Source organism: Colletes latitarsis, chromosome 6 (assembly GCF_051014445.1).
Source record: "Colletes latitarsis isolate SP2378_abdomen chromosome 6, iyColLati1, whole genome shotgun sequence".
Taxonomy (NCBI): Eukaryota; Metazoa; Arthropoda; class Insecta; order Hymenoptera; family Colletidae; genus Colletes; species Colletes latitarsis.
The window spans coordinates 27,053,128-27,080,172 of record NC_135139.1 but is presented as its reverse complement, the minus strand read 5'-3'; the positions used below and the strand labels follow the sequence as shown (position 1 = coordinate 27,080,172).

General features: G+C 31.9%; 3 protein-coding genes across 6 annotated transcripts; 2 read left to right on the top strand and 1 right to left on the bottom strand.

The window, feature by feature from the left end:
• The first annotated feature begins 1,566 nt into the window (after window positions 1-1,566).
• Window positions 1,567-20,219, top strand: Scamc (Short Calcium-binding Mitochondrial Carrier). Of its 2 annotated transcripts, XM_076767571.1 has the most exons (9): window positions 1,567-2,260; window positions 3,435-3,561; window positions 4,286-4,373; window positions 5,169-5,280; window positions 16,537-16,695; window positions 16,917-17,174; window positions 17,251-17,418; window positions 17,515-17,769; window positions 17,860-20,219. In XM_076767571.1, the coding sequence occupies exons 1-9, from the start codon at window positions 2,069-2,071 to the stop codon at window positions 17,932-17,934; spliced, it is 1,434 nt and encodes a 477-aa protein (XP_076623686.1). In that variant the 5' UTR covers window positions 1,567-2,068; the 3' UTR covers window positions 17,935-20,219. The 2 variants fall into 2 exon arrangements, with proteins under 2 accessions (XP_076623686.1, XP_076623687.1); XM_076767572.1 differs by lacking the exons at window positions 1,567-2,260; window positions 3,435-3,561; window positions 4,286-4,373; window positions 5,169-5,280 and adding an exon at window positions 8,596-9,256.
• A 690-nt stretch (window positions 20,220-20,909) lies between these two features.
• Pgls (6-phosphogluconolactonase) lies at window positions 20,910-23,194 on the bottom strand. Its single transcript, XM_076767576.1, has 4 exons — window positions 23,060-23,194; window positions 21,931-22,131; window positions 21,569-21,852; window positions 20,910-21,498 (listed from the first exon to the last, which is right to left on the bottom strand). Exons 1-4 carry the CDS (start codon window positions 23,178-23,180, stop codon window positions 21,388-21,390), a joined length of 717 nt encoding a protein of 238 aa, XP_076623691.1. The 5' UTR covers window positions 23,181-23,194; the 3' UTR covers window positions 20,910-21,387.
• On the top strand, window positions 23,153-26,352 carry Bem46 (abhydrolase domain containing 13-like protein Bem46). 3 transcript variants are annotated; one of them, XM_076767574.1, is made up of 6 exons: window positions 23,153-23,283; window positions 23,697-24,017; window positions 24,085-24,316; window positions 24,689-24,882; window positions 24,973-25,133; window positions 25,208-26,352. In XM_076767574.1, exons 2-6 carry the CDS (start codon window positions 23,852-23,854, stop codon window positions 25,478-25,480), a joined length of 1,026 nt encoding a protein of 341 aa, XP_076623689.1. In that variant the 5' UTR covers window positions 23,153-23,283; window positions 23,697-23,851; the 3' UTR covers window positions 25,481-26,352. The 3 variants fall into 3 exon arrangements, with proteins under 3 accessions (XP_076623689.1, XP_076623688.1, XP_076623690.1); XM_076767573.1 differs by having other exon boundaries at window positions 23,616-24,017; XM_076767575.1 differs by lacking the exon at window positions 23,153-23,283 and having other exon boundaries at window positions 23,495-24,017; window positions 24,752-24,882.
• Window positions 26,353-27,045: the final 693 nt, after the last annotated feature.

Sequence of the window (27,045 nt, the reverse complement as noted above, 5' to 3'; positions counted from 1 at the left end):
AAAAGTCGCATTATAACATAAACATGTGGTACGTTCACAAAGAAACTTGATATCCCGCTTTCGTTCATCATTCGAATACGTCAAAATGAATAAACAAATAATATTGACGAATAACCTATATATTATACTATATTATCGCATTCGTACAATTACGATCGTAGATATAATTTGCATAAATATTCAATCCTTTGTATAGAAAAATACAATTTTGAAAAATGCTTTTCCGTTTACTAATTGTACGTGAACAGAAGGTAGAATGAAATTTGAAATACGAATGCTTGATAATACTGGTCAACGAATTGTAAACAATAGTTGGTATTCTTTACGATTAAGCTATCTTCCTCTTTATTTATGTACACTTGGACAGAAAATAATAGAAAAAAGACTTGTTTGGCTCTGGTTTGAAAAATATAAGATATAATTTATTTAATTCAAGTACGGTAGATTAAAGTATGTTAAAAGAACATATTTTCTTTTAATTTGTTACGTGGAATTTTCATGGCATTAAAGTTAATAAAGTCGTATAGATTTTTATGACTTAATTAACGATGAGTTAATAAACGTAAATTTATTTAATGTCGTTTATGTTTAATTTTCCAATAATAGTCTGTTAAAGTTATAAATCAAGTAGAAGGCTGTCGAATATAACATATAAATAAAAGCCGGCAAAATGATTCTTTTTTAGGCATTATGAAATGTCCACTGTTCGTGTTGTGTTTTAAAAAGACTAGAGCCGATATTTTAATTTAACTTTCATTTTCATAATTTTAGCCATAACAAGAACTGGAATTGATTATTTAGGTAAAGAATACATATTTACTGTTGACCAGATTAATAGAAAAACACTTAACCGGGAATAATGTTACATCGAGATAAAGTTCTTCGAATGTTTTGTATTGTTTACGAAAATCCACAGAAAGTTCAATGTATTTTCTAACAAGTGTATTGTAAGTGAAAGCGTAATATATTTATCTATTCAATATAAACGCGAGTTTTTCTTTGGTGATTTTCTTAAATATTAAATGTCTATGATGTAATATCATATGTTAAAATACTCGATATTCCAGTATTTAACTGTTAAGTTTGTATAACGTGCGGTCGAAACAGAAAATACTACCGGTGAAAATTTTTTAATTTACATAGCAGACGAACAAAATAATCTGTTTAGACTGTAAAATCATAATTTTTTTAAAAAATGTGCAATATTTGTATAGACAGAAAATGTGAAAGTATCTTTAATTACAATTACGAAGCATCGAATGGGTTGAAAAATGGGTCTTGTAAAAGTCTCGAAAATAATTGTTTCAAACCGTTGTATAAAAGTTGTGGCCGAAACTGTTATAAAGAGTTTCTATACTAAATAACTGGTACGAAGAACCTAAACCTATATTATAACAGTTTTTAAGTTGTATTTAAAGATTCGTGTATTGGGATAATCGTGCGTTTCTACAGTCATTTTTATCGATCAAGAACATACAACATCGACATTTCTCAAGTTTACCATCAGATGGCGCTGTCGAGCGTAATCTCGTGCGAAGCAGGATATTCCAGCGGCACCGGACTTAGTTGTGCTTAGACGATTGTTCGGTTCTGGATGTGAAAGGTACTACGATCTGGTGTGCGGTGAATACACGGTCGATTTGGATGAATTCGTAGAACAAGAAAGGGTGTGGAAAATATATAGATATTTTCCGTAGCCGTCACCAATCTTTATAGTGGAAAATATCGTGAAGAGAACGTGTGAAGCTCGACAGTGTTGACGGACATACGCAGGATTACGTCCTTCATTGGGTGAAAAGTGTGCGAATTAATCGAGGAATCGATGTACGCCGTTTTACGAGCCACGTGTGTGGTGTAATTATGAGTTACTTCATAGGCGTGTGTAACGATCGAAACGTTTCGTGCAGTGGCCGTGTAAAGAGTCAATAAGTAGTTTGCAAAACGAGTGTTTTCGAAAAGTAAGAAAAAAAGAAAGAGAGAAAGAAATAACAAAAGATAAGGTGTGCCGTGGGTGAATGCTGAAAAAAGAATTCTTCTATATTCTACCGATATAGGAAGTGATAGAACCATGCCCGGTAATCGAGGAAGTAGTGTGCATGGCATAATGCCACCGCACTATCTGCACGAGTTGCCGGCAGAGGATGAACAGAGACTGCAGAAAATATTCGAAAATTTAGATCTGGATGGGAAAGGGAAGATCGACGTAAAGGATTTGTCGAAAGCGCTTTGCAAAGTTGGAGTTGATAAATACTATGCCGAGGTACGTGTAATTTAAAAATCTACGATATTTCGGTGTATCGATGTTAGAGGTGTCTGTACGTTCACGATCGAACTACATAATAATGCGGACGTTGCGTGCGACTTTCAGGCGATTTACAGTCTGTCGCATATACATATGTGTATGGAAATTCGGAACAAAAATTATTACTTTTAAAGTAAATCAATTTTCGACATCAGACAAAAACTTTACGTTAAATTAATGTTCAAGTTGCCTGAAATTAATATATAAAAAATTACGCTGGTAATTTTTTGTATTTTCTTTTTAAACTCAAATTGAAAACACGAACATTCCGTTGGACAAATAAATTGGAAAATTCCGTAAAAATGATAGATAACGTTAATATCTATGATTCTTTATTAATATTTTAAGATATAAAAATTTGTAAAACATAAATTTCAATATTTTTTACTTTTCTCCATTGCTGGACACGCTGTGCGTTGATTGAAAATTGTTGAAATATTCCTTGAGACTTGTAAAATATTATAAAGTAGACGTATATTTGTCGTAAGAGACAACCAGCATTGTTATTGATTTTAAACATCATTTGCGAGTTGTAAATTGCAACGTTCGTTTCTCGTACGTATATTAAACTTACAAAATGTGAATAGCTGAAATTGAGGCGAATGGTAAATCAAACTCAATATTGTGTCAACTCTGAAATGTTCAACTTTATGAATTCTCCGAAATTTTCAGTATAACACGTATATACCTTTTTTTATTTCTACAACCGTTTCTGCAAAAAAATAATTATATAAGTTGATTTTATTTCAAATATTTCGGAATATAAATTTAATTATCGAACGATGTTAAGTTGAAATATTTGAACCGTATTGTTTAGTTTAAAGTAGATCGACCATCGATATTCTAAAAACAAAACTTTTATGTATTGCTCATGTTTCCTGCTTTATTTAATTCATACGGTTTCGTCAAGGTTAATACGTATTATTAGCATTTTTACAAAGCTTCGATGGAAAATGCACTAAAGTGCATACTTATATGTATATGGTACAATGTAGCACACGTGTGTATACATATACGAAAATTTCGATCTCTCTCTTTAATTTCTTTTATGCTCAGTTTTAAGATAACTTAACTTTAAGATAACCCAATATTTAAGCTAATATATCACTTGTGAACTATTTTTCTTTCGCAGGAATTTTTAGCCAGATCGGACAGCACTAAGAGCGGCGATATCAGTTTAGCAGAATTTATACATTATGTCCGTGAACATGAAAAAAATTTACGTCTACAATTCTCTCATCTTGACAAAAATAAAGATGGTGGGTGAATGCGTAAAAAAATAATATCGATTACCGAAATGTTAATTCCTTACGAATAACCATTGTAGTTCATGAAAAGAATTTTTTTTTATTTTGGTTATGTGTGATGCTTTCCGACTAAAAATTTAATAATAATAATAATAATAATCGATGACAGTCAGAAGTAGGTAAACAAAGTGCTAATTGTCGATATCAACTATTTGTAATAAAAATAAAATTATGATCATCATCATGAATGGTTATTCATAAACAAAAACTATTTCGGTTGATTACAATTGTTATTCGTAACTAACTAAAAGCAATTATCGCCATTTATAATGGTTACTGGTTACCAACAAAAATTGTAATCACTTATAATGGTTATACTTGAATCTTTTCTTATTATGATTGTAACTATTATGGTCTCTAATTTTAAGTGTCAATTAATAATAATTTAAGTGTCATTATTTATTGTATATCCTAGATAAACGCCATTCATTTTCGCTATGGTGCAGTAGTAGATAATTATGTCCGTGACCGGAAGGTCAAGGTCTCTTCAAGATCACATTATGACATATTATTAAATTCATTTTTTCCTCGTATGTAATGTTTTATTAAAATTACTTAAAAACTATACTTTTAAATAAAATTCGATTATTAACCCAAAGCGTCGTTAATTAGCGTCATAAAAAGTAAGCCGTTGCGTAATGTCCAATGTATCATGATTCATATTGTATTTTTGCAGGAAAAATTGATTTGGAGGAGCTGATAAAGGCGTTCGAGGAATTGGGAATCAAGATGGATTTTGACGAAGCAAAGAAGTTGCTGCAACGGTAAGTTTTTACGCAAAGGCGTGTATTATACGTATGCGTTCACTCGCGCGTTCTTTACAAAATCGATATTTTGATACGTAAACAATTAGGCAATATGATTGTACGTAAACAGTGGACGAAATTTCTATAAAAACACTTACTGTATTGAATAAAAATGACAAGAATTTCGACAATTAAATTAAAGAAACGCTAAGATACAATTAAGGAATAATAGAAAACTATTTTATTTTATTTCTTTTATAAACAATATATTACGATTTAAAGTACGGAAGAGTGGCGAGGTTCGTATAAGAAGTCTTCTAAATTTGTTTGAAAAGACTAAATTTTTTTTATGTTAGTAATCGATACTATTAATCTTATTTGCCTTTTTTCAAAAAGGGGAATCCTGAATCGTAGTATGAGTCTACTCTTATTTCCTCTTTAGAACTCGAGACTTTTCCTCGCTGCATTCTGATATAAGAGGAATTATTAGCAATATTACTATGTGAACATTATAAATTTTTGTATTTTTGTTCTTACCTCGGTCAGCATTTTAACGTGCAGCTGTTTCTAAAACGAAAACACGCAAGTTTATTGATATGCACTATTTCACGGTAATGATACTGCAGTATTCATAAAGTTTTCGCACGTTACTAATATGTATTTATGAACTTTCGGTAGTAAATCATGATGTTCTTTTAGAAATTACGTTCGCTGTATTACTTATTACATATTTTTTTCAAAATTAAAGCCGATAATTCGTAATTGATAATAGCATACAACGTATAAACGCGCATTCACAATATCGATTTGTAGAATGGACAAGGATGGAAGTCTTACTATAAGTTTCAACGAGTGGCGAGATTTTCTGCTTTACGCCCCGAGCACTGATCTTTTGGGTTTGATCGAATATTGGCATCATACAAATGTGAGTATATCAGTATGTTTATATTAATGACATTCATTTAACAAGAAAAATTTTAAGCCGGAAACTAAATGTTCCACGGTAATCTGAGTGGGTGCTATAATTAAAACTACTTTCGCTAATTTTTACAATTCTGTTATTCTTTACTGTTCTAATAGCATAAAGTATTACTGGATGATTTTAATCTTGGTTATTTTTAAAATTCATCAGAGTTTTATGCAAAACTCTATTTTATAATCTATTTCGCCCATAGACAGCTATTAATTATGTTACTATTGTCTTCGTTCAATGTTTCTCCCATTTCTGTGCGTATTTGATCTATTTTTACTTTTTCAATTTGTTTTTGTGTTAAAATTACGTTGAATTCTTCTAATTTTTCTATATAATATAATATCGGTATAGAATCAATACTAGAACCGTAACCGAAATCGATATTACATCAGAACCGTTTTTTTAATAACAATTATAACATTATTTCGGCTCTTTTAAAAATTGTTTCAGTAAGAACCTATATGCACATGTATAACAATTTAAAACAGTTATTTTCCGAACCTTTTAACCCTTGGTAAATAGTAAAAGTTTGCTTGTACGTTCGCTTCTAGTTAGTGGGAACACAAACGTAGCGGCGCAAATGGTTCTAAACGTCTGCTTATATGTATAGCTATTGTACAATGAACTCGTGGGTGTAGTTTGCATGTGTACGAGTTACGATCGAGCCGATTCTGGGTTCCGATTTGTCGACGAAGAGGGCTCGACCGGAGGTGTGACGTCTGACTGTCATTCGAAATGACCTTCAGAGTCTCTCAGCTGTTTCCAGTGCCTTTCCCCGCTTCTTTCGGCCTCCAACTATCGCGTCGACTCAATTCAAACGGTCATGCGCCGTAGAGACGTGCAATTTTCACACGCACGCGTACACGTCGCGCCGTCGCGATATCTTTTTTTTTTTTTTTTCTATGCGACCGTGTACTTCCTTATAGTAGACGAGTAGATTGAGAATCGAGCGATACACTCCCTAAAGATGTAATTTGTTTCTTTAAACTGTTATCGTGTGCTGCATTATAATTTCAGAGCGTACTATCTTCGAAACAGTGAAAACATTACTTTAACAACGAAAGTGATTTAGAACGAAATAGTTTAGATGCAGAATTTTATTTTATTATTTTTCCCGACCATCCTTACTAACAGCAGTTCTCACCCCCCCCCCCCCCCCCCCCCCCCTATCATAGCTAAATAACGATATCCATAAAAAGAGATCCACCGAAACCATTGTATTACGCTTTTTTAGAATTAGCAAGCTCGATACGATATTATGTTTTTTGTTATATTAAACACAATAGTGAAGGAAATAGGTTAGCGTCAAGTTTACAATTACATGTGTACGTGTAACTTAATAAGAGATCAAAACATTAGTCTTGTAAAATTGATTTAGTTCTGTCGTTTAACGTTATTTAATTTAACATGCTGCTGTGTAATGCTGTACACGCAACTCTACTATTCTAACGAAATTGCACCAATGTGTTACGAGCAGTTAATAAATATCGATCGATTGTGAACGTGAAAGTAGAGCAGACAATTAGGCGTTTCTGATTGTATTTGAAAATATATTCCAGTGAATTTTATCTGTAATGGAACGCGATGCTCTTTGAACGTATCATATACATATGTATAATTCGAACTTGATCGGTAAACGGCGGGATTTCTCTGGCTGGTGAAATATCTCGCAACGTTTCGTCAGCCATGTGTGCTAGGCTATGAGGCTATCGTGGTATTGCCGGGCAGTAACCAGTGGCTACAGAACTTTGATCAGTAATGTACCTATAAATCCTCGTGCCACTGAGGATCTATAAGATTTTCTGAAAAACTTAACGGTCAAAGATTTCAAGTCCTTTACAGTGATGTTGATCGACATATTATCACTCCTTCTAATTAAACAACAAAGCAAATAAGATGTTACCGTTATGCCTACAAGTGTGGTTCAATGGTTTTAAAAATAAAAATTACTAGAATTTCTCATATGTGTCAGTTGCAATAAAAGAAAACAATTTTTAATATATTCGTTCCTAGTATACCGTAGCGGTAACGTATTAAATCGAAGAGAATATAAATCGAGGTTACTGTACAATCTAGTATTAGTTTTCTCATATGATGACGCATTTTATTATTTCTGTGTGTATTTCCGTAATGCAGCTGCGCTGCTACGTCTGGAACGGTTGCAGTCTATATCCGCCTCGCACACGCGTAATACATGCAAATGAAATCGTTGAATCAGCATAGTACGATCGAAAATTTCTCCTTTCTTGCTCTATTGTTTCGACTAGACTCTTAATGTCCTTCGAAATAGCGTATAAAAGTATTTCTCGCTTTGCAGCCGAGGTGCGACATGCCATACACGATCGACGTGCTTGGAATACATATGTACAGTCGAACACACTTAAAATCGTCTATTTACTTTGTTAATTTATTTTTGTTCATAAATAATAATATATAAATGTAATACTTGTATAACCAGTGTAATAATATTTTATCTTTGGTAATACTTGTTTTAATATGAAAATTAACACAGAAGCTTTATGAAGCATTATTTAAAAACTCAGTGTCAAAAATCACCCATCTACAAAATGGGTGTCTTGAAAATGCCGAGTGGCGATAACATATATAGGGAAAAATTATGCCAAATAAGGTCTCTAACAACATATTTAAACATCATGAAAATCGGTGCTGAGGAACTCTTTTGAATTATAATCCATCCCTTTGCTAATAAATAGACTTTTCGATTCGATGAGACATGTATGTCTCTTTTTTATTAAATTCAACGCGAATATTGCTACGATAATGTAATGTGTCATCGTGATAATTAGAAATCGTGAACACTTTGTGTACACGCGGACAATTGTGTGTTTTAATTCAGTCGTCACGTTTAAGGAGACAGCCGTCTAACCACGTGTCCTCCTTTTACGTGAAAGTTATAGCCGGTTACACTGACAAATTGTTCATCACTCGTTAACCATTAATGTTACAAAAAATTACTATACATACGTATAAAACACAATTATAATTCGCGTATAATGCTTATCTTATCGTACTACGATTATTGAAACATATTTTGGTTGTTTGAATCACAAAACTTTGTAGGAGGATAATTTTTAATTTAGAACAACTTTCACAGATGTCACTATATGTTTTAATTTTTAAATAATGCTTTAGAAATTTTTGTATCAACTTTCGTATCAAAACGAATACCGGTATGGATTAAATATTACACTATTTGCACAAGTATTGCATCTATACATACATTATTAAAGGGGGTAGACGATTTTTAATGTGGCCGACTGTATATAAAATAGCTATGCGATTAAGTAGACTCGTCGAATGGTGTCAATTGACCGTATCGTATCCGTACGAAAAACTAAGGCCAACAGACAACAGGTATTTCTCTTGGAAGCGTACGTTAGCAGTGTACACGACGGTAGCTGTAGACATTGCAAAAAAGATGGTGGGGGACTTGCCCAGATAGGCGAACCAATATCTTTCGTTTCGGTTCCCCCGTCGTTTCTTCGCGCTCTTCAGTCTCGAGATCGGACTCCGAGCACTCAAATCGCTGGATTGCAGCGAGGCTCGTTTTCTTTCTGATTGCACTGTATATTTCGTCAAAATAGTTTTTTCCCGGCTAGTATTTACGTTTTTCTTGTTTGTGTGTGTGTGTGTGTGTGCGTGCGTGCGTGCGTGCGTGCGTGTGGGTGTGTGTACGTGTGCGTGTACGTGTGCTCGCTGACTCGAGAAGAATTCGTGATCGTTCGGTTCTGGCTTTGACTTTTTTCATAACATCGGAAAAAAGTTTGTCGGCGAACGTTGGCTATTCCCATTCCGGGAGAGAATGTACACGTTAAAAAATCCGGGAATATTGAAACACGAAAGCATCCCGTCGACCTGTCAGGTTTGCGAGGAATTCCTTCAAGGCTATCATGAACTCCTGCAACGGGTAAGTGTGTATATCTCTTTGTGTAATAGCGGCACGTATGTAGCTATCTATGGACGCTCAAAGGCATAACGAGTCCGAATGCGCCTAAGCATTTCATTACAGTTTTAAACTGTCACGAACCTCAAATAGAGTTCTTGTTCTCGAGCAAGTAAGAAGGAACCAGAGATAACGGTTTAAGGTTACAGCGATTATTATCACTTTACGCTCGCTTGTTTCAACTAATGTGTTATAGCTTGTCATCCACTGTCAATTACATCGAATTTGGCACCTAGCGCACGTAAAATTTTATTGTTATTATAACAGATAAAAATTAGAAAAGTACTTTTAGAAGCACGTGTTCCGAATTTTTATCGTTTATCGTTTAATTCCATATTTGTTTAAGTATTTAAGATACGTAGTAGCATTGTGTTAATCTTCGGTGGTCACGGATCTTTTAGTAAAATTCTGACCTTTAAAATGTGTTGGACAAATTCACATTTTAAAAATATATTGTGGGATTGAATAGCGAAAATCTAGAAATGCCAGTGTCTGGTCTGTGATTGCTGCGTATAGGTTATGGAAAGATATTGAGAAAAATTATCACGTGGCAGACGGAAGGGAAAGCAAAAGTTTAAGAATTTGACCCGTAAGTTCTTCGAAACTATTTCTCGAACGAAATTCTTGCGAAATTTAATTGAACCTGGATAAGTAAATTAATATGTTCTTTAAAATACGAAAAATAATTAGCCTTGTATGTATAATAATTACTAAGCAATTATACACGCTTATTTTACAAAATATGCCAAGATAAAGAATTCCACTAATATTATTAATACATGTATATAAGCATATAATTTATTAGCAGTACAAAGTATGCGAATGATTAAAGAATCTACGTCAGCAAACAGATAAAAAGTGACAGCTGTAACGAGCACGTGTTCGTGAATATAATTTCTTTCTTCATTATGTGAAATTTCTACATGATACTTTTTCAGCTTTATGGGGTTTATTATGGTTTTCTAGTGCACTTTTGAAAAAAAGTTGTGGAAATGTATTTAAATTACTACGTTAAATAACGATTTAAGGCACAGAGAACCGAGGTCGGTCTAGAAAACGATGATTCACTGTGAATACCAATCCCTTTCCTATCTCCGATTTGTTCGAGATTGTTCTGCTTGAGCGCGTCCCTGTTACAGCGAGCAGTATTTTACGCGGGAATATTGGTACTGTTTAAATAGACTAAGGAAAATGACCCAATACTTCCTAAATTCCAGTACTTGGACACTAATAAAATGTTAACTATTATCTCTAATACTCGTTATATCTATTAAAGAATAATTTTATTAATTTCCTCAATTATTTCAACAAATGTATTAGTACATACAGAGTATTCGACCACCCCTGGGAAAAATTTTAATGGGAGATTCTAGAGGCTAAAATAAGACGAAAATCAAGGATACTAATTTATTGATTGAGGCTTCGTTAAAAAGTTATAGAAACATTTCCGGTTACACAGTATATTTTCGGTAAAGAATTTTTTTTCTCGACAGTGCGTTGGAATTTGGGGGTATGTGTATTCATAAAAAATGATTGTAATTGACCCCCGCAACTAAAAATAATTTTTTTAGAACGATTTGAAATTTTTTAATTTTGTCGACAAATTTCAAATTTCAAAGTTCAAATTTTAAATAAGATTCTCATTAGTTAAAAAAGAAAAAAAACGAACGTTCAAAATTTGAATTACGTCAAATTACTGTATGCTAGTTTACAACTACTATACATCAGTAACGACGTACATTAAGAGCTGATTTATTATCAAATTAATGCCATTATGTCAGAAAACGCGGAATATTATATTATGTCAAGAAAATTGCATAATGTTCGTGTATACGTAAGCACAAGAAATACCCAATAGTTGTTGCGAAATGTTTCGTTTAAAGGTTATCTAAACGGAATTTCGAAAAATGTTTATAAAACAAAATGTGGAAACTACCGAACAATAATTTTATTTGTTTCCATTTGTTTCGTTATAAAATGATTAAGAGGTCCATAAAAATATCGTAAAGGAAAATTAGTCTGCGTTGCTAATTGCAAGACAAACGCGTATTATACTTCGACCTGAAGAATGTATTGTAACCGGTAACCGAACGATTGTTATCCGACACTCAACTTCTGATATCGATTTACTCGTAATTTCTATTCGTCATTATTTCCATTTGTAGTTTGCGACAAGTGATGAATTGTTTAAAAGATTGATGCAATTCTGTTTGTGCACTTGTTATATTTTCAGAGAAGAAAACACTTTTATTATTACTAATATTATTTATTTATTTATTTACGTATTCTGTTTGATTACTTTCAATCGATTGTTTTCCATTAAATTGATTACACGTTTTTTCAACTTTATTAAACAATCATGAAACGTTCGTTATTTTTATGAAACGTGACGTTGTAAAGAGCTAAAACATGTTTATCTTCACAAATTATCTCTCCCTTTTTCCATTCTGTTTTTTTTCCTTATTCTAGCGTGTCCTATTGTATTTATGCAGCCGTCGCTTTTTCTTACTTCTTTTGATCGAACTGAATAATGCATCTATGTTTGAATTTAATACATGAAAATTATTCTTCAACATGTACGTCGAAAGGAAATAAAAAAATAGTTGACACATATATATACATTTTTTGTCTAAAAGTTACTTATTACTTATTTTAATTCTGCTGTTTTATATCTATCTTTTATGTTAAGCTTATCAATATATTGTTTTAATCTGTATTCTTTTAATACGAACTTGATACGAAACGGTACAGTTTTATCTTGTACGGAAACATTTTCATTGTACAGTAATTATTATAGAAACGTTAAATCTTTTTAAACTTGCGAAGCTATTAAGATAAAATTCTAATCTGCTTGAGATATATTTGACAATGATGTACTTTACAATGTTGCAACAAATATCGTCGAAGAAAACAAAGTCTTTTTCTATTTAACTTTCTTACTCGTTATTATATTTCCGGATAAAAACTCAAGTTTCCATAATGTCACAAGTATTTTACATGTTGTGTAACATTGTAGTCTCTAGACTAACGGTTTTCAACCTTTTGCCTACCACGAATCCCCCTTAAATAATTGTTTGTTATCGCGAATCTCCCACGCTTAACTCAATATTTAAAGTGCGCGTCTTACATTTGAATCATATGCTGTAAATAAAGAAAATTATATACACTTAAAAGTAATTTCTATTTGTGAAAATTAATATTCGGTACATTTCTATTAAGAGCGGTTCAGATAAATTTCGATTTGTAACAAATACTCCAATTACCGAGTCTTTTTAAGAAACGATTATTTCGCGGACTATTGAGCCACGGGCCATAGGTTGAGAAACGCTGTTCTAGACATAGTGAAGTTGAACTTCGGTCCGTAAGCACATTAGATACATACATACTGCATAATGTCCGATTCGCATAAGGACCGACGTTCTCGATACAAATGGGCAAAATTTCTGTCTACATGACAATTTTAAATAATTAATAAAAAATGAATGACTGTTAATCCGTTACTCGTCGAACAAAAATAAAAATGATAGATTGCACAGTGAAAAAAAAAACATTTGGTCATGCGAATAAATTGCTAGACGTTAGTTTTATTAATCGTCTATTATTCGAATAAAATATTACCAATCGTGGGTTCCTGTGTATATGTATACATATTACGTTTTCTCTGTTCGGCAAAGATCCAAATAATTGATCTGTCTCGTGACTAAAGATTAGAGAAGAATATTCATCGAATCGAACGAGATTTAACGTCGACATTGGGCGTCACCCCAAGTATCTACATAGTTTGTTGGCTTACAGCCCGACATAACCGCAGAAAGATTGCACACTTCTTCGTTCTTTTTAGTTGTTCCCTCGAATTTATTCGGCTTTACCCAGTTAGTCTCTGTGACGTGAATACATTTTACCACTTCTGCGATGGATACTGTGGACGTTGATGCCGATTTCGCCCTTATTAAATATCTGCAATCGGTACTGTTTATTTCGTTAACCTCTCAATTCTTGTCGTGTCTCTCACACAACGTAACATTTCGAGGGTGGGGGAAAAAAAAACATTTGCAACGAAAGAAACACTTTGTATTGTCTGTTTGTTCTCACGAGGTCCTTTTACCCTACATTCCGGGTTGAATATTTTCTACGGGCATCGAAAACATCTCCCCTTGAAACAATTTGTGCATTTGTAGAGAACCCTCAAGTCACATGATTCTATTAAATGTTTCAATATATCCGAATAGAATTAACAACATTGTAATAGCGAACGTGTAGAAACTAAGCTTTGATTTTTCTGGTGTATTCGTATTGTGCAATTAAAGTTGGATACATAATCTGTTCAATACCAAGGACGTTTTACGATTATGTAGCGGATTTGGAACTAAATTACCTTTGTACTTTTTTACACAAGAATGTCGATAAAGCTGCTTGTGTAATCAATCGAAGATGTACAAGGTCGAAATCTAATTCAGTGAAACCTAACAGCGTCGAGGCTTCTCCAAAGTTACTATGTCTAGCTTTTTCCGGGGGCGGGGGAGAGGGATAGAAATTCGGAAATTCAAGTTCAATTGCCATTCGATTAATTCTATTCCTTTTTCTTTTTTTTATTCAAGGTCGATAATTTTGCTGTACATTTCTAGTCGATCGATCGCCTAACTTGTTCACAATCCAAATTTTATAATATATTCGGTTATTGAAACACGAAGAAATATGTATGTCGAATTATTTTTATATCAACGTTTGTATTTACACTCGAATCATTAATCAACATTTAATTTTCGAATGAAAACACCTCTGTATTTACGTCAATGTGCCCTGTTCGAGAACACCATTATCATTTTTTTCCGGTAATTTATTAACAGAAACAAATGCTTTCGTAATCAAACTGAACTTCAAGGTTATCCTCATATTCGGAAAAAATATTTTATTCCCCTCCGTTGTCACTATTATCATGCCATTGACTTACTCTGGGTTCAAAGTCTGTATTTGAATGCCTAACAGTTTCATACTTGTTAAATGTGCAATTAACATAATAAAATTATTACATACGTTAATGACAGAATTGGGCAATTTTAACGTACGAATAACAAATAAAAATTTTAGATTCATTCGTAAACTAATTAGTTTGCTCACGACTCTTCCACGAAAAGTGAGTAATGGTATTTGCTGTAGAATTATTGCAAAATTAACTTGTAGCTATAATCGTGATAAACACAATCACTTTACCGTCAAGTGCTCGTACTATTACCAAGTCTACAAAACTGTTAAACGTTTCTCCTTTGTTTGAACATATACATATATGTATGTATATCTAATTTCGCGGTTTCGCTTGAAAATTTCGTACCCTTCGTACCCTAACGAATAAAATCAGTATTATTCAAATATATTTCATCTTCTTTGCGATTTTTTATTTTTACTTTGTCGCGGGAACGATTCAATTGCGTTAATGTACTCGTAAGAAACGAATTGAATTCTATTACAAAGCTTCAAAAAGGTGAGAGTAAGCTCATGGAAGGATACGAACATGTTTATGCCACATGTTCAAAATCTGAAAAATTATCTTGTTGTTCGTGTACTCATTTTGTCATTTGTTTTTCCTCCTCTACAATTGTATTGTAAAATGAAGTATGGTACAGATCGTAAAGGTATGCGAAACATAATAATTCCGTGCACCATGTACATGCCCATAAGTATATTTTGAACTTGTAACATTATCTTTAAAAGAAACGTCATTAAAGTTCAGAGAAACGCGCTTTTCACGTGATAGTTTTGACACGTGCTATGCATAAACGTAACATTGGCGCGAAAATTAGTGCTACCAACTGATTATGAATTATGGAATATATTTTTATAGCGTTTGTTCGATTACATAATTCATGATTCTGGTCAAGTAGTGTTTGATTATTTTGCATTTTACTTATTAGATTCATGATACGTCGAAAGATGTATACGCTACACTTTTTACGTGTTAGCATGTTTTGTCATCAGCGAATGACGTTTCTTATCTTGTCATATCCGTCTGCTTGATCCACGAATTTAGTGTCAATGAAATTTATTTTTGCCAACATATTAATATCTAATTCAAATATAATTGGTATTTGTGTAAAGTTAATTTTCCAAATTTTGTACGTGTAACATAACATGTCAGTTTGCTTACATTTTACATATAGTTTTCGATATATTTCGCTTACAAAATCGAATTTGTCCATTCCAGACTGAATGACTCATGGAAGTTGGTTGAATAACGGTTCGTTTCACTTAACTAAGATCGGACTGCGACGCGAATCGAATATTTGAATGATTATCAGAAATTATTGGTGCAAAAGTAAAAGAAATGTGATGCAATGTCTATAGCTGATAATACGCTTGAAAATCAGCATGCTTCTTTGTATTTATTCGAAAAGTATAGTTGATCGGAGTTGAAGAATTATCTATGACACGTGGTATACCGACTACCGGATCGAGCAAGGCTTAGTTGGGCAAATGGTGATTTTAGCATGACCGAGGATAACCAGTTAACACTAGCTCTGAACACGCTGGCTGATAGATAAAGAGGCTTGAGAACCGTTTATGTCTCCGATGATGTTTTAAATTGTTTTATGGATATTAGCAACGTTTCAAAGAAAAAATTATTCGAAAAAAAATGTGTATTTTCTAGACACCCGATATATTTACAATGTTGGATATATGTAATGATTTTGGTACAAAACACAATTATACAGAATCGGGCAAATTTTATTTACGAATAACGAATACAAATTTTATATTTGTTAGTAACTAACTTTTGCCTACGGGTTCGTTCACTTGGTTGTCAATTTAAAAAATCCATTAACGAATTCTAAATTCACGAATTAATTTACAAACGAAATATAAACGGAAGTTAGTTCACAAATTAATTCAAAAATTGTATTCGTTTTTCGTGAATAAAATATGCTCAACTTTGGTGCACCTATGACCACGTTGATCAACATTGTCATTTCGTATGTACATATAATAACAATGAAAGAAAGATACGATTACGCGCAACGGTTAGATGTCACAATTATAAAATATTACGGGTAAAAAATTAACCGTTAACGAATTGATTGTGTACGATTTATGGAAGCAAAATCAGATTTTTCACGCTATGGTTTGTCTTCGTACGCAAAGCCATGGTTCTTCTTATTCGGTACGCGTGCACGTAAATTCATCACGTAATGCAGTATATGAAAGCATCGTTCGATAAACGTATCCGATAAAAATGATTTCTTTTTTTTCAGTATATGGACATTGGGGAGGACATTGGAGTCCCTGAAGATTTTACAACTAGCGAAATGGTCTCTGGAATGTGGTGGCGACATTTAGTGTCCGGTGGTGTAGCTGGTGCTGTCTCGCGCACATGTACTGCGCCATTGGATCGGATTAAAGTTTACCTACAAGTGGGTTTACAAAAATAAATACGAGTGCAATTGGAATGTTCCTGATGTTCTAATGTTTTCTCTTTAAACCATTTTAATCAGTTACATTTTACACGAAAAAGTCCAATTTGTGCATCGAATTGAATCTGCAGAATGTGTTTAGTTGTTGGAAACAAATCCAATGGACTAGCTTTGTTTGCTTTACAAAGATTGAACATAATTTTATTCGAGTACAATTTCAGGTACATGGAACGCGACACTGCAAAATCAGAAGTTGCTTCTGGTATATGCTTCGTGAGGGTGGATTAACTAGTCTGTGGAGAGGGAATGGTATAAACGTACTTAAAATCGGACCAGAAAGTGCATTAAAATTTATGACCTATGAGCAGATTAAGAGAGCAATTAAAGGAGACGACGTTAGGGAGCTAGGACTTTATGAACGATTAATGGCAGGATCTTTAGCAGGTGGAATTAGTCAGTCTGCCATATATCCACTTGAGGTACAAAATAAAATCAAGTAATGGTACATTTATGCATTATTTATTATTTAATGCTGATATTATGAATATGTTTCAGGTACTCAAAACTAGGTTTGCGCTTAGAAAAACAGGAGAATTTTCAGGTTTGGTTGATGCAACAAAAAAAATATACAGACAAGGAGGTTTAAAATCCTTCTATAGAGGTTATATCCCTAATTTAATGGGGATAATTCCATATGCTGGTATTGATTTGGCCATATATGAAGTAAATATACTGTATAAAGCTGACATGACATTAGAATGGTCATGTATTTAATGATGTTTGTTACCCAAGATTTTAATAATAATATCTTTGTTGCAGACTTTGAAGAATAGGTATTTACAAACACATGACAAAAATGAACAACCACCGTTTTTCATATTATTAGTGTGCGGAACAATGTCTAGTACAGCTGGTCAAGTGTGTTCATACCCATTAGCTCTAGTCAGGACACGATTGCAAGCTGATATATCGCCAGATAAGTCTCCTAATACCATGGTTGGTGTTTTTAAAGATATTATTAGGAAAGAAGGAGTTCGTGGTTTATACAGAGGTTTAACACCAAATTTCTTAAAGGTATGAAACAATTCTTTGCAAAAAATATTGGCTATTTAAAATACCTTTTACTTTAAAGCATACAAACCATGCATTTTATGTCTCTCATAGGTGGTTCCGGCTGTATCGATTAGTTACATAGTGTATGAGAATTTCAGAGGGTTGCTGGGTGTCAATATGACGTGATGAATATTTATGTTAGGTGATATTAATTTAATTAAATTATTCTTTAACTATATTTTAAGATATACGAGCCAGTCGATTATCGGCTAGTATAATTGAACCGTAACGCCGCTTATTTATTATTAACTTGAAACTTCCTCAATTATTTAAGCATTTGCCATTTTTTTTTTTTTTTTTTCTCGATGTATCATGTTCTTGGCGTACACAACTAACAACGCGTTTGTCAAAGATTCTAAGTGAGAAACTAAATGTAATAAAACGGTCAGCACAGGGCATTTGAATTAAATTTTAAATGAATTCTCATATATATATGTATATATATATATATATATATATGAGAATACATACATACACACACACTTTGTGTATACGTTCGATACATCGCATTAACGATTTACGTTGTACTCACTGTTGTTACTTACGTCTATATTTTTCTTCCGCGAAGCGAAATGACAGTGTAGATATTTAAAACAAGTATTATGACTTACGATTTCATTTTAATTTTATTATGGAATAAAAGGATAGAGAAAAATACATATTTAGTTGGTGTAATATTAGGAAAAAGTTTGTCATACAATTCACAAGGTGTTCTAAAAACGAATTATTATACATACAAGAGGCGTAATTTTATCAAAATGTAAACGAAGGTATTTCTTGAAATATACTAGTATCGGGGTATCGGGTTATATTGATACTGTGATATGTATGATTATAAGCTAAATTGAAAAATGTGATTCAGTGCATAACATTTCGGTAATTATAAAAAAAATATATTTAATTTTCATCGTAAATATCTTTTAGCTACTAGTAGTAGTTAGTTTAATGATAACATGTAGATTCTTCGCTATCAAGATGTTATGCTGTGAATTACATAAAAACTGCACGTTTCTCCGATCTTTTCTGCTAGTTTGTGTGTTAAAAACTTGTTCCACAAACGGGTACTACACGCTCGATATGTTTACTTGTTACCAGGGCTTGAAAAGGTTTCAAAAATAATTGTTTCAAACCGTTATATGAAAGTTCTGGTCAAAGCTATTATGAAGAACTTCTATTCTGAATAACTGTTATGAGGAACTTAAAAGTTGAACTATATCGGTTTAAGTTAAAGTTCTTGCATCAGCATTCATATCGGTTTTCTATAACCGTTATTTTTTAAGTTCTATATAGATTGTAAATCTACATATATAATGAAAATACTTATCGTTTGCCGTTTATCGGCGACCAGATCAAATTTCGTTAGTTTTATCGAAATATTAGTAAATTACAGCTAAGCAAGGGCAATATCATATGTAGAACAATTATTTTATAACTTAATAAATTCTTCATAACAGTTATTCAGAATAAAAATTCTTCGTAACTGTTCCAAGAACCTAAACCTATATTATAACAGTTTTCAAGCCTTGTTTGTTACACATTTGTTCCAATCTAATTCATTCTCCAGTTAATGAATCTTGTGAACAAGTTGTGTATATCGTGTATATTATAAATATGTATAGTTACGTTTTATGGAAGTGCATCGCGAGATAGTATTATATCCGTGTCTATTTGCTTCTCTCTTCGGAATAATCGCGAAAAATAATTACGAGCGACAAGTGATGACGATAAGAACAATAATTTCATAAATACACCGCGCGCGTACGCAAGCTACTATTCATAGTATATGTTCTTAAAAAATATACGTACCTTATCTCTGTCTCCATCACTTTTTACATAGAGAAAATATGATATAGTAAAGCAGTCAAATGCAAAAGTACGAAATCCATTTTTTGGGGGTAATCGTAGCATTTACAGTTTAAGTACGTTGTACAGGAAATGATCATGATCGAACAAGAACACTTTATTAATTTTAAGTTATATGACAGTCATGATATGTTTTCAGAAGAAAGTTTTGTAAATAATTTTAACGAATTGAAAGAAATTGTAAAAGACTATTTCAGTGCAATGCTTGACATTAAATTATTGCATAGCATTATACAAGTTGCAGTAAAATTAATATATAATTCTATTTGAAGCACGATATGTGAATCGGTAAATTTTTTAAATTCGTTTTATGGCTCGATGTTCATGTACACGTAAGACTTTTGTAAAGAATAAATATATAATTTATAAATTATTTTTAAAAAAAATTTGGTTCCTAAGTAGTTGATACGGGTTAATTAAAGAATCTGACTGGTGGCAGATATTACATGTTTAAGTACATGTTACAGACGATATTCCTGCCTTAAAATATATATTTATAATATTAATTCCATTTAAAAATATACACAACATGTACATCATATAAAGAATAGTTACTTTTTGCTGTATACCTATTTACCTTACATATATATTTATCAGTCTCATGTAAGTCACCAAAGAATATCTTTTACCATCTGCCAAGCAAATATATAATTGTTTATTATATTATTCTTGATAATATTTACTTCTGTATACAAATGATGACTATGATATTTATTCTTGCAAATAAAATAATTGTGTAGAAATTTTGTTACTCTGTTTTGCTAATTGCTTTTAAATTTCGTGGCAAATCTATTTAAATACGGTATTAAATAGGACTTTTATTATTAAAAAGGTATGTTTTTACATATTATCTTAGTAAACACTACAATAAAGATAAATTTGCTTTTGTACACAGATATTATTACTCTACAGTCTAGTGTATAGTGATTATATAAACAAGTATTTAATTACAAAGTGCTACAAAATTACATATACTCCATTATTTACTTAACGTTAATATTTTTCTTTATCTAAAATCGACTTATTTCTAACCAAAATGTAATTTTATTTAAAAAGTTATTAGAAAATTGGAAATAAATTATAGTGAATTTATTGTTTGAAAATATTCTTGAGAATTTGCTTTTCTATATCTTTGTGTGGTTAAATAAAAATAAATATCGCTACAATCGTATATTTCTAATAAAGTAAACAGATTATGGAATCATTACAAAATCAGTGTGTATTCTTTAGGAACGTGATAAAATTTCATTTTATTATCGAGGATATTAGTTTTTGTGTGAATTTTAAAATTCACAAATTTGTTCGTTATTTTTTGTTCACACTATTTTTTTTTTAAATTTATTACAACTTAATTAATATAGTTAAATTGCACATTTTCACGGTAACAACAAATTAATAAAGTAATGCAAAAATACCTTACTGTATTAGATCTATTTGGTGTATACAAATACGAATGAAAAGTATATAAAGTATCGGAAAATTAATCTATAAAAATGCATTGGAGAACAACCTAATATATTTTGAATAATATCTAACGTCGTTACAATAAACAAATATCGCTTTTGAGCAATAAATTGCCGGAAATTTATTTGTTAAACGTTTATGTATTAGATATTATTTTAAGTAAGATGCACAGATGTATACAAAATAGTAAGCCCCAGAACATTAGGACACGATATTAATGTGGAATGTCATAGTTGAACGTATCAAATGCGTTTAGGCAATGTCTAAGAATTTTGCAGCTTCTTCATCTAAGATCCAATATAATTCCCCATTGTGTGGTTGTACACGACCGGCTGGTAAATTTTCTCTATCTTGCAAGATTTTCTGTGAAACGTTAAACATTAATGATGGTAAAACAGCTTTTGTAGAAATATAATTTTAGTAAAATAATCACCTTAACAACTTCGGCCTTGCTGGATCCGACAACGGCAAATATGCATTTTTTTGCATTATTTATCACAGGAAGAGTGAGGGTAATACGAGATGGAGGTGGCTTAGGAGAATCATTAACAGGGCAGACCCATAAGCTTGCTTCGTTCAATAGCTTATGCCCAGGAAAGAGCGAACATGTGTGCCCATCTGGTCCTAATCCCAAAAGAAGGACATCAAAACATGGTACACGATCAGGAGGAAAGAACACAGACATCTTCTTAATGTAATCTTTCGCAGCCTCTTCAGCTATAAATAGAATAATCTGCATGATTAGAAAAAAAAGTTTTCAAGTGGAAAGAAAGACAGATATAAAAATTAGTTTACCAGATAGGTCAGGATTAATTTTTATAAATTGATCCTCGGTGACTGGAACTTTCCCAATCAATTTTGCTTTGTATTCTCCATAAGTTGAATCATTACTATCGAAAGGAACAATTCTTTCATCACAGAAAAAGAAGTACCATTTACTCCAATCGGTTGTAATGTTAGGTAAACTCTGTACCAATAATTTTACGAGAGATCCTCCTGGTAGAAATTAATATTTCATTGCTTAATAAATATTTCTACATTTAAAAGGATATATTTAAAAAAAAAAAAAAAAAAAAAAAAAAAAATAACGATATAGTTAGGTATAATTTAAAAATTTGATAAGTAAAGTAAGTTTTATAAATATTACGTATACCTACAATGATTTGCATTAATATTTGGACAACATAGCATTTGAGAGTTTGTTGCTGTATATCTTTGTTTATAACAATGTATTGTATTAAAATTTCTGGATAATTTTTTACATAACAAGTGATAAAGTAAATTTGATGCTCAAATTTGGTGTTGCATAATTATTTAAACATACAACATATTCTACGGTTTATTTACTAAATAAGCCTGTTATATTGCTAAATATAGTATAAATTAGGAACCGACTATTTTGGACACCCTGTATGTACTTTCTATAAAAATATTTTCCTGCAACTTTTGAATATTTTTACAATGCCAAAGTTGAACATAATTTACTTTGTTGCTTGTTATGTGAAAAATTATCTGAATTAAATAAATATAATATATTCTTCTATTAACTACAATGAGTATTTTAATACAACAACAATCAGTTCATTAACATTGTTATAAAGAAAGGATATACATAGATAGTCAATAAATTTTTGAACACCGAATCGTCCGAATATTAGTGTGTCATTGTATATTTCGGACAACGATTGCAAATTAGAAATAGACAGGAAAATATGCAGAATAAAAGTCAAATATATTAATTATGTAATTGTTTAACTCGTTTATAACCTACGAGTTTACACATTTCTATAGTACTGTGAATTTTCGCTTAACGTGTACCTGATTAGTGGAATGTACATCGATATGTACGATCGACGATCAATCGTAAATTTTTTATTATTTTGTAAACGATACATAAAATCGAAAATTATTCGAGACATGTCACCTGATAATCCAACTTTGAATGTATCACCACCTGCGAGTGCCTCATCGGCACTCGTTTGTAGAAGGTTAGACAAACATGACACTACAAGTCCGTCTCGAGGCTCGATTAATATTTTCTCCATTATTTGTGAGCTATTTCTAGGAAAAGCTTGAATTTATAAACTATACATAAACGTAGACCCTGATACAAAGAGTAGAACTAACTGCTGAGTGTAAAGATGCAAGGTAGTATTAGTTATGTAGTATCGGTTAACAGTAATCAGAATATAGCATTGGGCATTCCGATGACACGTGATAAACTGACGATAACTATCTGTCGAACGTTACTACGATCACGTTTTTTCCTTTTTTTCGTGTAAAAACATATTTTCGATTAACATTAGATCGTAATATGAAGTATATTGTTCATAGAAAAAAAAATGTTATAGTTTGTACTTAACGATAACACGCTTTATCAATGTAAAACTATGTCCAGAGACATCACAATATCCGATGCTCCCCGATTTGTTTAATATTACAGTGATTTCATTCTCGTTAAGCATATTTCGTTTTAACAGATTTACTCATATACGTTTATTTACCGATTCGAACGAAATCATACATTACAAAATGTGTAGTCATGAAACAAACATAAATAGAAATTTTAGGTTATGAAATTTCTAATGATAACTGGAATACTTAACTCGATGGGGCAATTTGATCAAATCAGGATGCATGACAATATAGATTTTGTATATGCAGAAACGTATTAAATGATTGTTAATCAATTATTTGGAGATACTGCACAAGGATCATGTCATTTTGTGTACGACTTGCTCGCAGTAAGCCCATCCGTATATTAAGAAATATAGCTATGAAATGTTGGGCATTCTCTGGAACGTATATACTTGCCTGTTTTCTTCTGTATTGGTTGTACGGTGGAATGTATGCTTTCTTTCTTCTTTGTTTCGCCACTACAGGTAAATTGTATAGTTAAATTTTATAATTTAAATGTTGGCAAATACATATTTCAATTTGTCTCTATAGGTATACTGTACCATAGGGAAGATCAGCTTTTGTATCGTCCAGAATGGCCAGCCAGTTCACGGGTATATGTTCCTGCACCTTCGATATTTAATTTACCTTATCAAAGTATATACACTAGATCAGGAGATGGTACAATGTTACACATGTTCTTTATTTCTCAACCAGAGGACAGAGTAAAACAGGTGCCTACATTATTGTTTCTCCATGGTAATGCTGGTAATATGGGCCATAGGTCAGTATTCTTTAACATTTTAAGAGGGGATTCCCATTAGAAACATTAAAACAATCGATTGTATTTTTATCTTTGACAACATGCTCTGTGAATTGTGCGTTGCTATACAAAAAATCAACTTTTGACTTTCAGCAAAAACAGGGATGTATCAAAGTCTGTAATATCTAAAATATTTATTACAGTGCATTAAAAAAATTCAGGCAGAATATTTATATGTAAATAATTAAGACTACGAAAGTTAACATTTGTATTCCTTAAAGTTTTTGTTAAAGAAATTTCAATAATTATCTAAACAATCAGTTTTTTTAGCGGGAATCTCCCTTTAATTGTGTAATTTTGAAATTTAAGATAAAAATTTTAAGATCATTTTAGACTTCAAAATGTAGCTGAATTATATCATAATATCCAGTGTAATATTTTAATGCTGGAGTACAGAGGATATGGACTATCTCAAGGTTCACCATCCGAAGAAGGTTTATACATGGATGCTTGTGCAGGAATTAATTACTTATTTAGTAGAAACGATATAAATACTAATGAAATTATCGTATTTGGAAGATCATTAGGTAATACATGTTTATAATAAATAACATACATTAGAGAATTCATGTTGTCTATTGATTAAAATATTACTGAAATTATTTCTATTTTTATAGGTGGAGCGGTAGCTATCCACTTGGCCACAAAACCAGAGAGTTCTCAAAAAATTTGGTGTCTTATTCTTGAAAACACCTTCACCAGTATTCCCGATATGGCTGCACTGCTTTTTGGATTAAAATTTTTACAATATCTGCCTCTTTTTCTATATAAAAATAAGGTACAATATTATTTTTATAATTAATACATTATATGTATTAGAACAGAAATTTAAGTAAATTACACTGTTTGTAGTATTTGTCCATTCTGAAAATGCAGTCGGTAATGGTACCTACGTTATTTATTTCTGGACTAACGGACACGTTAGTACCACCACGCATGATGCAAGACCTTTATAAAACTTGTAAGAGTTCATGTAAGAAAATTCTTCCAATCATAGGAGGTACACACAACGAAACATGGCGTCAGCCGCGATATTATCAAAATATATGTACTTTTTTGAACGAGTTGAGGGAAAATCCTCCGACGCAAGTGACGTCTACGCACTGGCAAATAGACGATATATAATAAGAAATTACGAAGTTCATTTTACCTCAAACGCGATAATTATATATTTTAAATATTGTTCGATACTAGGTCAATGTATTTTAAAAAATACAGAGAGGGGGGGGAGATAGATAGCTAGAGATAGAGAGAGTGAGTGAGTGAGTGTGTATGTGTGTGTGTGTGAGAGAGAGAGAATGTTTCATTGATAACGATTCGACGTCAACAGAATGTTCGTATAGTGATAATTTAATTATTTGCATCGAAAATCAGTTGTTTTTTATATTCCAACATTTACATAATTATACAAATGCTAATATATTTATACGTGCGAATTTAAGACTGTATGTGTGTGTCTGTATATTATATTATTATGTATATTATTAATACGACCGAGACTAAATAGCTAAATGAATTTCAATGAAATTTAAATTTAAATTTTATGTTCTTATTTCAAGGTCTGATTAGACTTTGAACATAATCAGCCCATGGATAATAATGACTATACATATTCGCTCATCATAGGAATAGCAAAAAAAATTCCTTTTTTTTTCAATAATTAAAATATAATCAATATGCTGTGAAGCATGCTTCCGTCTTTTCTGCTAAATGCTTGGCAGTGGAAATGCCTGTTGATTGTGCCAACCTGGACCATACTAAATCTTATTTAATATGCAGAGTCACTCAGCTTATCACAGAGATAACAAAAATCTCTTAGACCCATGAAACCAAATATTTTCAACCATAAAAGTAGTATAAAAATATATTACTCATGAATTTAATTTATTTATAAAATATGCTATCAACATTTCAAGACATGTTTTTATTTAATACAGTTAGAAATATGTAAAATATTCCTTATATTTATATTAATAAAAAATTTAAATCATAGTATATATTTTCCATACTTTTTATTTATACTCCCTTCTACCTTTCCCATTAATTCCTTAATTTTTTAAATTCTAAAGTTAAAAATATTATTCGAATCTAATTAAGTTATTCAACCATTTCTCTATACATTATTTAGTGTAATTAATAAGTTATGAACGAATACTGGCAGCGATTCTTATTCGAATATTGCGCTAAAAAGTGCCAACGTATAGTATCGCCATCTAATATCAGGGATTCGTACTATCCGGAGTACAGGTCCCCTCTCGCCCCCCACGATTTGGTGCAAACGTATAGTATCGCCATCTAATAACGGGATTCGAACTAAAAATTTCGTGCCAGGATCACAGAATGTGTAAGGAGGTATCCGGAGTTCAGCTACCCCCACTCCTCCTACTCCTGGCACGCACTACCTTGATTATTCATTAATAACTCATTTCCTGGGATTAAAATATGAACTTTTAGAATCGAAGAATCTAGTATAGACCCTTGGCAACATTCAAGGATAGTTTTTAGAACCACCTCATGCCTTATTAAATAGTTATTAACGAATATCGGAAGTCGGCACACTGTTTCTAACTCTTTTTACGCGACACCTTAGGGATCTATTGCTAATAACTAATCAATTAGAGCGCGGAGCGTTGAAAAATCGATCCCTGAATATTGCCAGGGATGTCTACTTGGTTCTCTGATAGCCCAAA

Excerpts from the sequence above, each read along its gene's own strand:
- Scamc (XM_076767571.1), top strand. The coding sequence starts at position 2,069 with ATGCCCGGTAATCGAGGAAGTAGTGTGCATGGCATAATGCCACCGCAC. Across the intron at positions 2,261-3,434 it reads TTGATAAATACTATGCCGAG|GAATTTTTAGCCAGATCGGA; the intron begins GTACGTGTAATT and ends TTTCTTTCGCAG. Across the intron at positions 17,419-17,514 it reads TTGATTTGGCCATATATGAA|ACTTTGAAGAATAGGTATTT; the intron begins GTAAATATACTG and ends TCTTTGTTGCAG.
- Pgls (XM_076767576.1), bottom strand. The coding sequence starts at position 23,180 with ATGGAGAAAATATTAATCGAGCCTCGAGACGGACTTGTAGTGTCATGT. Across the intron at positions 22,132-23,059 it reads ATTCAAAGTTGGATTATCAG|GAGGATCTCTCGTAAAATTA; the intron begins GTGACATGTCTC and ends AATTTCTACCAG. Across the intron at positions 21,499-21,568 it reads GCAAGGCCGAAGTTGTTAAG|AAAATCTTGCAAGATAGAGA; the intron begins GTGATTATTTTA and ends AACGTTTCACAG.
- Bem46 (XM_076767574.1), top strand. The coding sequence starts at position 23,852 with ATGTCATTTTGTGTACGACTTGCTCGCAGTAAGCCCATCCGTATATTA. Across the intron at positions 24,018-24,084 it reads TCTTTGTTTCGCCACTACAG|GTATACTGTACCATAGGGAA; the intron begins GTAAATTGTATA and ends TTGTCTCTATAG. Across the intron at positions 24,317-24,688 it reads GCTGGTAATATGGGCCATAG|ACTTCAAAATGTAGCTGAAT; the intron begins GTCAGTATTCTT and ends AGATCATTTTAG.